The sequence below is a fragment of the Siniperca chuatsi genome, linkage group LG12 (genome assembly GCF_020085105.1).
Source record: "Siniperca chuatsi isolate FFG_IHB_CAS linkage group LG12, ASM2008510v1, whole genome shotgun sequence".
In the NCBI taxonomy this organism is placed as follows: Eukaryota; Metazoa; Chordata; class Actinopteri; order Centrarchiformes; family Sinipercidae; genus Siniperca; species Siniperca chuatsi.
The window spans coordinates 11,107,493-11,117,661 of record NC_058053.1 but is presented as its reverse complement, the minus strand read 5'-3'; the positions used below and the strand labels follow the sequence as shown (position 1 = coordinate 11,117,661).

General features: G+C 39.7%; 1 protein-coding gene across 3 annotated transcripts; it reads right to left on the bottom strand.

The window, feature by feature from the left end:
- Positions 1-145: 145 nt before the first annotated feature.
- On the bottom strand, positions 146-9,810 carry znf148 (zinc finger protein 148). 3 transcript variants are annotated; one of them, XM_044216310.1, is made up of 7 exons: positions 9,653-9,810; positions 7,380-7,756; positions 6,201-6,311; positions 5,952-6,075; positions 5,641-5,724; positions 5,404-5,522; positions 146-5,007 (listed from the first exon to the last, which is right to left on the bottom strand). In XM_044216310.1, the coding sequence occupies exons 2-7, from the start codon at positions 7,731-7,733 to the stop codon at positions 3,370-3,372; spliced, it is 2,430 nt and encodes an 809-aa protein (XP_044072245.1). In that variant the 5' UTR covers positions 7,734-7,756; positions 9,653-9,810; the 3' UTR covers positions 146-3,369. The 3 variants fall into 3 exon arrangements, with proteins under 3 accessions (XP_044072245.1, XP_044072248.1, XP_044072246.1); XM_044216313.1 differs by having other exon boundaries at positions 7,440-7,756; XM_044216311.1 differs by lacking the exon at positions 9,653-9,810 and adding an exon at positions 8,721-8,876.
- Between the last annotated feature and the right edge of the window lie 359 nt (positions 9,811-10,169).

Below are 10,169 nucleotides of genomic sequence, written 5' to 3'. Positions count from 1 at the left end.
AAAACAACAGATATAACAACATATTTTCTTTTGTCACTCAACTTTTGCCCCAGACTAAGTATGAATGTAATATAGAGTAAACGGCATCCTGAATGGCACCGGCAGTTGAACTGCCTTTGAATATCAAAAACAATTCAAGGTCAAATACTGTGAATTATTTTATTCATAAGGACATGACACAACAATCAAAACAATTTAATCAGATTGTTTACAAATCATAATATATTGCAAAAATCTAATCATATGGGTTACTTGACTGAAATTAATCAGCTACAATTAAAGCTGCACATTATTCATAAAACAAGTTCACTCGACCCAACAAGTTAGAGACCATGCAAATAAACCTTACTGTCTAACTTAAGCTCAACCTTACAGTGAAGAAGTAGGGCTTCCTCGTCAAGTTCTTTAAAAGTATGAAAATGCCAAAGTCAAAGTTCAGACCCAGGAAAGAGATTCCGGTCCACATTTGAAAGATCTTGACACAAACGACTTGTACAGAGATAAATGAGGGTAGCAATAATGATTGCATATTATATACTGTACATATCAGTGCCTTAAATGACATGTTTCAAAAATAGTTTTTATCAAAAAATTCATAATTCAGATCTTTTTACACAAAACAATTTTTTTCTCTAGCTTATACAAGGACACTTATGGCCAGGTTACTGACAATAGTTTATTAAAAAGGAAAGAATACCATAGTACTACTCATATAATTCATGAATCTCCATCAACAGTTGCAATTGCTTAATTGAATTTAAACTTCTCCATGATGAATTCATGGGATACAATTTATGAAGCAGAATCTGCACTGTGCTTTCAATAATTGCTTACAATGAAATGGGTAGCTAGTGGAATATTTCAACCATACAACTTATTTTTGAGTTATACTCCACCCAAAATCTGTTTTAACCGACCTGATTTCAAGCTGACCACAGCTGTTGAGGTTAAATATTTGATACTAAAAACACTGATTTCAGGTGGAGTATTACTTTAAAACCAACATTTTCTGGGGGTGGGGGCTTTTCATTAACACTTGGATACAGTAAATCCCATCATAATGCACAATCAACTGCATTAACTTACAAAAAAAAATAAAAATAAATTCACTTGAACCAATCATCAATAAAACTCTAAAAACGTGTCAATTTTCTTCTGATAACAGTGGTGAGATATATACAAACCTCAGAAAGCCACATCTCGTCAGCAAGTGAAATGGATTCATGGTTGACTGAAATAAATGCTGGAAAACTTAATGAATGTGCCTTCCACTGATTAAAAGTGTCTCTTGCACAAGACTCGTCTCTCTATTGACACAAAGACCTAACAGTACTTCTCAGAACATAAAAATATACAATGTATTTACAGTAGGATATTTTCTATACATTCTAGTGGGAATGTTCAATGAGGAAAAATAAAGTATTTGATGATTAATGTGGGTGCTGTCTGTCCCTGATTGTCAGTAGAATTGTAACAAGAGGGAACTTAACATCAATTTTCAAACCTAATTTGACGGCGCATATAAAAACAGTGTTTTACACAATAGCACCTAAGACATCACACATACATCTACACATGGAAAACAATCAACAGTGTGATGAAGTACAGAAGAGACCTCACTCAACCACGTTTTATTTCAACAAGGCCTGGAAAGATGTGGCTTACTACTGAATTCTAGCAAATAGGTGATAATCATCAAAACTACAGATATCTGAAACATGATTCTGTACTCATATACACATACTGCAGCACAGTCAATGAAAATGCCATTTCCTTCCAACAACAGATAATAGTTTGAGAATTAAACTTGGTGCGATTTCTTGCTAAAATAAGAAAATATGATGGGCAAAATGAAATGAAACTCCCAGATCTCAGCGTATTACAGAGTGAATAGGTTGATAGCTTATGTGTTTGTTGTTATTGTGCAAGTGGAATTAGTAGCCTCAGAGCACTGACTAAGAAAAAAAGAAATACATATACAGGAATGAGTAAACGAAAGGCTGGAATAAAAAAAGAAAGGCACAGATGCAAAACTAATAAAAATGGAAAACCAAGCACCTCATTTCTTTCATAATATAGCCTTAAAAAAACCTAGACTTTCAAATCAATACAAGGGGGTCTAATCACGTCGTTTCCCCAAAACCTGTGCAACTTACAAGATGAACAATCAAAGTACTATAAAACTGCAGCTACGAGAGCTACATTATAAGTGACAAAAGCAAAGGGCATCATCTGTAATTTCAAATAACCCAAATCAGACAGAAGGGTCTCAGAAATCTCATTTAACAAATAGTCACCTTGTAAGTAAAGGTATTATGCAATTCCTCCACTGTGAAAGTACATCCTACATTCCCTGTAGTGAAAAATGTGCAAATTGTGCAAAAATGAAGCACAATCCTTTTAAGTAATTTCACTACAACTCACCTAGACTGCTGAATTATCCTGCAACCATTACATGTATGCGGGGGGCAGGACTGTATTAGACTTTTAAATCTAATACAGCCCAGCCTTTTATTACACAGCCTATCCTGCACTACAGTGACATTTGTAAAAAATCCATTAATCCATACATTGTTAAGCTATTTATGAATGAGAACTATAATTTCTTCTTTTGGGCCATCACACCAACCAAATTAGGCCCAATCTGTAAATGGAAAATAAACCAGATTCCATATCAGATACATACAATCAGTTAAATCTTTCCTGTAGCATTCATTACACATTTCATGTGGAAACACCCATTTCAGGTGACAGTAAAGTGACGTCAACATACAGGGAAGAATCAGTTATGATCTAATCATGGTGTCATTTCAGTAGACAATTTAACAGGAATTACACAGCTGGAATAAAAAGGTTGTAGGAGTGAACTTTAACCAGATAAACAGCAAGGGGAGGTAGATACAGTAAGATCAAAAAGGCATATATAAATAGGGCCCATATTTTAATAAGTGTAAATGTTGCATTAAGCAGCAAGGGTGACTTGATAATTTTTTTGTACAAGGCAAACTGATTGACAGAACAAAAAAACTCTATGGCAATGCTGTGAGAGGATATTTCACTCTATCTCTTGCATTTCACTTTGGTCGCTTAATCTCTCAATTTACATTCTGGAGCGAGAAATATACCCATGCACAATTACAATTCATTGTTTTAAAGGGGCAATGCTAATTATGATTTATTATTTTTCAGTATTTCCATTCTATGAGGTTGCATTTAACAAAAAACAACAACAACAAAAAAAAAAACAATAACAAAATGCTTTGAGAAAGAGCACATAGTTGCAATGGGACTCGTTTTGGCAAAACAGGAGACATGAGATAAAGTGCTGCTGAAATTATTAACAGAAACAAATTCTCCACCCCCCTCCCTTCAGCCAAAGGTTTCACTGGATGAAACATCAGGGGAGGAGTTCAGTTGAGACCTGGTCTCAGTGACTCTGACTAAGGGGAACTCTGAGAAGTCTGTGCTGTGTCCTCGAAGACTTAATTGTCCATTGGCAACAGTAAACTGTGGGGAGGATCCAGATCTCGATGTCTGAAAATTAGATTTGAAGTTCTGATCGAAGGAAGTTATTTGAAAAGTCTGCAGTATGCCTTGTGAAGAGTCTGTCTTTTTGGAGGGCGAGACCTGCTCCAGAAAGTCCTCCTCAGCTGGGGACACTGCGGAGGGAGGGGTGGTCTCATCACCTGAAAATGAAAATGAGTGCTGGGAGTCCCCAACCAGTAATCCAAAGTGAGGTTTCTCTAAAGTGGACCTTAGTGGAGAGCTCATCCCTGATTTGAACCTGCTGGGGGAAGGAAACTGTTTCTCAGTGGAGAACAGAGGTTGTCCAGCTAAAGTGGGGTTTTCGGAGACCAAGCTGAGGCTCTGGCTGGTCAGGTAGCTGTCGTTCTGGCTGGTCCTCTCCAGTGCTTGCTGGAGAAACTTGGAGTACTCTTGCAAGAGGCTGACCTTCTCAGTAGCCGGCTGAGCCTGGGCACTAGAGGCTCCGAGACTCTCCACGGGGCTGCTGTCTGAAACATCAGAGGAATTGATGGATATGCTTGACGTCACCTCTGTGTCAGCCACACTGAAGGAAATGTCTGACTGCCCATTGGCTTTGTTGGAGTAGTGGTCCAACAGCGTCTGAAGAACCTCATCTGGCAACACATTCTTGTCATGCGTCGCTTTAATCTCTGCGTTGATGGGCTGGGGCTCTAGTATGGTGGCAGGGACAGTCTCGTCAATGACGGCTGACACCACAGTTTGTGTAACAGGCGGCTGAGAAGAAATGCTGCTCGTGTTCAGGCCGTAATCCCGACTGTTGTTGGCCATTGCAGCCTGAAGATAACGTTTCTTCTTGAGAAACTGCATGGCGTCGTCGTAGTTTGAGCTGCTAGCTGCTGGCTTCGTTGGTCCTCCTTGAAGAGTTTCAACTGACTCGAGTTCAGTGTTGCTCTCTACGTCTAAAAGGCCCTGCTTGTCCACAATTTCAAAGGTGTACTGTGTGACCTTAGTATTTTCCTCAAAGGAAGACAAAGTGGACAGGCCTGGAGGAGTTTGTTCACTGGACTGTTTAAGACTCCTCTTAGGGACTTTCTTCAGGACTAGCTTGGGAGGCGTTGTGCCTTCTGATGACACTTCTCCCTCTTGGTGTTGGCTTGCCGTTTCTTCAGGAAGTTCCACAGAGTAGTCTGCGATCACATACTCATGTTTGACTTTGGAGGACACAGCATAGAGAGGTAGACCTTCAAATTTATTCTGTCTGTGCTCCTCCTTCTCCTCCATTTCTACAACAGTGACAGTGTTCCCATCTGGCTGGGCAGCAGTGGAAGCACCTGAACTCTTGTCTGCACACTTTTGGCGCTTTTTCTTGGGCAGTGAACACTCTTTGGCAAGAAAGGGGAGGCCTAAAGAATCTGCTTCACGCAAAGGCCCAACTTTACCAGCTGCCTTGTTGGCCTTTCTCTCTCTGTTCTCGTGACACATTCGTCTGTGCTTTAAAACCCGGTCTGTTCTGGAGAAGTACTGTGGACAAAGGACAAAATACATTTATTCTATTGTACCAGTAAACAGACACAATGTGGTGATAAACCTCAGGTGAGGCAATACAGACAATTCTAACCAAACACCTTCCATTCTTTAAACTCTTGTCAATGGTACTCATAGATAATATTTTCAGTGAAATCTCTTATAAAACTTTTATTTCATTACTGTGTCTTTTAAATACTGGGTTAACTATACAGAGACTTGGGCAAGTATTTTCATGACTTCACTCTATACATCTTCACATCCTGCAGTCCGGCACATATAAAGACCACTAATATGAGCACCAGCTTTTTTAATACCTGATTTACTACCATATTCAATTATCTTGTTGCTTCCAGATGCACTAATTAACTAGCAAACAAAAGCAGAGCTTACCTGGTGACAGTAATCACACTGGTAGGGCTTCTCTCCACTGTGAGTCCTCTTGTGTCTCTCCATGTGGTACTTCTGGATGAACCTCATCCCGCACTCGTCACAGCGAAAAGGCTTTTCGCCTAAACAAAGAGACAAAAAAAAAAAGGGCAAAGGAGTAAGAGGACAAGAGGACTCACTTGAGACTAAAATGACAAGTAAAATCCGAGTGCACATTGATTGCATTCGTTCTTCACTCACCAGTGTGGATTTTCTCATGTCTCTGGAGAAGATATTTCTGAATGAAGCGCATATCACACTGGCTGCACTGAAACGGCTTCTCACCTAGAAATTCAATAATATATACATAGAAATATCAGTATATAAATAACAATACAGATACTGCATTTCATATAATACATTTTTTTATTTAGCATTGCCCCTCTTTTGTTAACAGTTCATCCTTTGATGACTGAAATCATGATGATCATATACTCATATGTCAACATATCTAATTTCAAAGCAAGAAATGAATATAATGGCATTTTAAAACATGACTGGGCAATTAATACCTGTGTGAATGAAGACATGCCTCTGTAGATGGTAGTTGGTTCTGAATGCAGCATTACAGTGAACACAGACGTGACACTTGGGGTTCTGTATGCCCAATGATCCATCATCATTGATGCTGAGAATCTACAGCAAAGGGAACAAAGACATATACTAGTGCTTGTTTTACTTTACAGCTGTCACTGTGGAAAAGTCTCACAAACATGCAGGTCATGCCATTTAAAGAAATGTGAGATAAAACTGACTTGCACCTTTGCTGGTGAACGCTGCTTCCTTTTTTTCTTCTTGGGACACACCATCAGGTCCTTAATTCCTTTTTTGTCCTTCTTCATCTGGACTGGTAGTTCCTGCTTGATGCTCAACTGTAAATATAGGAGCATAGAAGATAAATAACAAGGCACATGACCTACTTTAAAGCCAACCCACCCATCCAGCAGCTTACCCAGGTGAGCCAGGTGCAATAGGGCAAGCAGAGGATAATCAACCAATGTGAGGGGACCTCACCATGGAGCAGCTGCTCCTCCACAACTTAAGAAGCCAGTTTATGTGGTTCAAGCATCCTCTGAGGATGACCCCCTGCTGGAGGCATACCAAACTGGAGGGAAACCTCAGGTCCTAGAAAACCTAGGACATGCTGAGAAATCACATCTTCCAGCTGGCCTACAAGCATCTGCAGATCTCCAGTCTGACTTATTTTAAATGATGTTGCCACATTTCAAGATTTAAGCAAATAGCTTAGTGAGTATAATGTTTTTCTTACTGACAGAAACTATGGCCAAAACTATGGAAATGACATCCAAGTTGTTGTAAACAGGAATTATGTTTTAAGCAGCCCCAAACCTGATCCTGTGGATCGGTTAAGCTTATCCTTGATGTTTACACTCAGCGTAAACTACAATACAAACACATGTGCCATATCTTTATTCTTTTGTAATGCAAAAGATTAAAAAGCACAAACATTTCAGCTAATGCCTTTCTCACTGCGAACCAGGTACACAAGGGTGAGTGAGGTGATCCTGCACTACAACATATTATCCTTAATGTTACTTTCAATGACGTTCTGTGCGGTGACAGGCTTCCTACTTCTAATATTTATGTCATGCACTTTATATATCACTGTCCTTAACTAAAATGTTAAATACAGCCTTCCATTTCAGACTGCTTTTTAACTAAATGTAATCACTGTTACTTAAAACTTCTTTGGCATTGTGTCAAAAGCAGTTAAGTGGGGCATGGGTGGTTTTTTTGTTTTTTACATATGTGTCAATATCTAGGTGGGTTTTCAGTGCTGAAGGAACTGTTGTCCAATAACAGACATTGCATGGGATGACATGAGAGGAGACTCACTATGATGACTTGGAGACCGTACGTACAGTATCCACACAGATAATCTTATCACATGGACTACTTCCTAACCAGCAGGAACTCACTGGCATATGAAGCAAGCAGGGCAACTTATTGGTGAGTTTTAGGGGGAAATGCACTCCCACCTCGCCTCCTCCCTCCTCTTCTCCTCCTCCACCATTCTTAGTCATCTCCTCCTGCATCATCAGCTGCTCTGGAGGGACCAGGTCATGTGTAACCAGCGAGCTCCCGGTCAAGTCCTCATCGTCGTCTTCATCGTCCTCGTCCTCGGCCAACAGAGGGTGGTTTGCCAGCGATCGTTCCCCCAGGGTCATGACCACCAGTCCTCCTCCGCTGACCAGCCCGACTCTCCCTCCTCCATCTATTCCTCCACTGCTGCACTTCAGCAACATACCCTCCAACTTGTCCTCAGTATTCATCTTACATAGAGTAGTTCTTGAGTCTGTAGAAAAAAAGAAATAGAGAGGTGACTGTTGGCAAGACAAATGTCAAACATACTCAATGCAAGAGGGTTTTTTTGTTTTAGTTTATTTGCCATTATGAGAAAGAGGATGTGAAAATCACACACAACAAAAACATCAAGAAATGACAAAAGTTTCAATTCCTGGCACCACAAAACCTGAAGGAACAGGTACCCACTGAACCCCGGCAAGAACAAGTCAACAACGCCAGCTTTGGTCTGGTTATGTATGTATATGTTATGTATATTCTAGTCCCAATAGGTTTCATTCTCTAGCTAATTCACTAGTTGCACATATAGGACTAGCTCTTAGAACATGATTTGCAACCTTACAAAAAAATGTTGACACTTATAATCCCACTCAGTTCCACATCTATTGCCCAAATCCTTTTCTAAGTAAAGTCAACTTTTGTAACTGGGTCAGCTGTTGTTTCTGTGATCTTATCTTACAAAATGTACTATACAAAACTGATAGCAGGCACTGTGAAACAACTAAGAAAGTTGAGAATTTATTGAAATAATGTGCGTATTATATAAGTCTAAATCGTGAAAGTCACTTTGTATACATTAATGTTCGAGCCAGGAAGATTATTTTTATATTTCTTTCAAAGACGGCTAAATGTCAGTCTACGTTGACGACAGGACATTTCCAGAACTGAAAGAGTAGTTAGAAAACCAGCTATACATTTTTTACTGCAGCATTTCACTGCTGTTGCCCTTACTTGGCGTTACACTTCAACAAGACCTAATTAGTTAACTGGTAATCACTTGATCTTAAAACGGTAACGCTAGCTCACGTAGCACTTGTGGGCCGTTTGGTAACTTAACAGATTTGACACTGTAGCGAATATAGACTGACCCAGCAGACAGTAAGGCGGGTAAGTATTTGTCACGGTTTAAACACACACACTAACAACCACCTAGTTCCATATGTAAACACACTCACTGTGTCACTTAGGTTAAGTGGGTTAAGTCTCTTGCTAGCCAGCTAGCTAGCCGCGCTTGTCAAAGCTGCTACATCACATTTACAACAAGTGCTGAAGAGACGCAAGAAGAGAGGCGACTGTGCCTTCAAAATTAAAGCTCGTCCAACACTTTATAGGAACAGAGTCGAACTTAAACTGAATAAACTTTAAACTCCAACTATTAATACAACTTGTTCATAGCAATGTGAATACTGCCACTATAACTGTGCCACAAATCACATGAACCATACAAATGCAAAGTCCTACGTACAAAGTTAATCATTCTAATTGGCAATATTTCAGATGACTTTTAGGTCAATTTGAAACCATCGCAGAGGCTATTTTTCTCAAAACCACAATATAGCCCCTGCCAATGCTGTCAAGCTAATTCGACATGTTATCATCTCTACATTAACAGTACCCTGAAGCATTTAAAAAAAAGTGCATCACTAAATGCTTTACTTTGAAGTCCGGAACCGGAAGTTCTATTTTACTTGGATCCACTTGACCAACGTCTACGGCCTGTTTGAAGCTAGCTAGCTGCTAGCAAGTTGTTGCAAACATTGGTCTGTCTCTGTTGCTGTAACATTCAGTTGACACCGCATCCTCGTAACATTAGACGTGTCTTCTCACATGCATGTATTCAACAATAAATTCTAGCTCACATCAAACGACATACATGGCACAAAACAGTACTTTCGTTTGCACATTTCACCAAACTTGTCAGCAGGGCTAGTTCGCTTTGGCGCTAGCGCCTCAAGCTTCCTCAGCCACTCTGCTTACAATGTTATTGCCTGCTAGTAAAGCTAACGTTCGCTTACTAGCTAGCTCGCTACTAAGACAAACAATACTATACGTCTCAGTAGCGCACAAGTGATATGTCAACTATGAAAGCTGAATTGTTTCTTCTTACCTGCTATGCGTCTTAAACCCGTTTAGCTGTCATGATTGTTATGCAAGACTACAGTGTAATGATGGTGTGCGGAATAATCAAATACACCATCACATTTCATGAAGGCATGAACATTTCTATTTTGTCGCCATCTAGTGGTTAACATTGGTTAGAGAGGAACAGTGCGCTCCCTGCAAATGCTGCTGCTGATGTTACCTCATGCTTCACTTTGGCGACCTACTTCTATAAATGATCTTTAATAATAATGTCTTAATAATTGTCATCAGTCATTTCTGGTCTTTGCTATCATTATTTTGTAGCCTTTTCGAAATAGTCACTCAAAAAGATGTAGGCCTATGTGTTGTTGCCTTAACGCACCCTCTCAAAACAAAGTAATCCCATAATAAAGGGCAGATCGTCTAAAGATGTCATGAAAAACTGTAGTAGCAGTATTTAATGTGACAGGGTCATAATTGAAAAGGCTGTTAAAGGGTTTTTTGGGGAAGAGGCACCTGTTTTCTAACGAATATATATGCCA

Bases quoted from the DNA above. Each gene is read 5' to 3' on its own strand.
- znf148 (XM_044216310.1), bottom strand. From the start codon at position 7,733: ATGAATACTGAGGACAAGTTGGAGGGTATGTTGCTGAAGTGCAGCAGT. The intron at 6,076-6,200 runs GTGCAAGTCAGT...CCTTTGCTGTAG, and splicing joins AGCAGCGTTCACCAGCAAAG to ATTCTCAGCATCAATGATGA. The intron at 5,725-5,951 runs GTATTAATTGCC...TTGAATTTCTAG, and splicing joins GCATGTCTTCATTCACACAG to GTGAGAAGCCGTTTCAGTGC.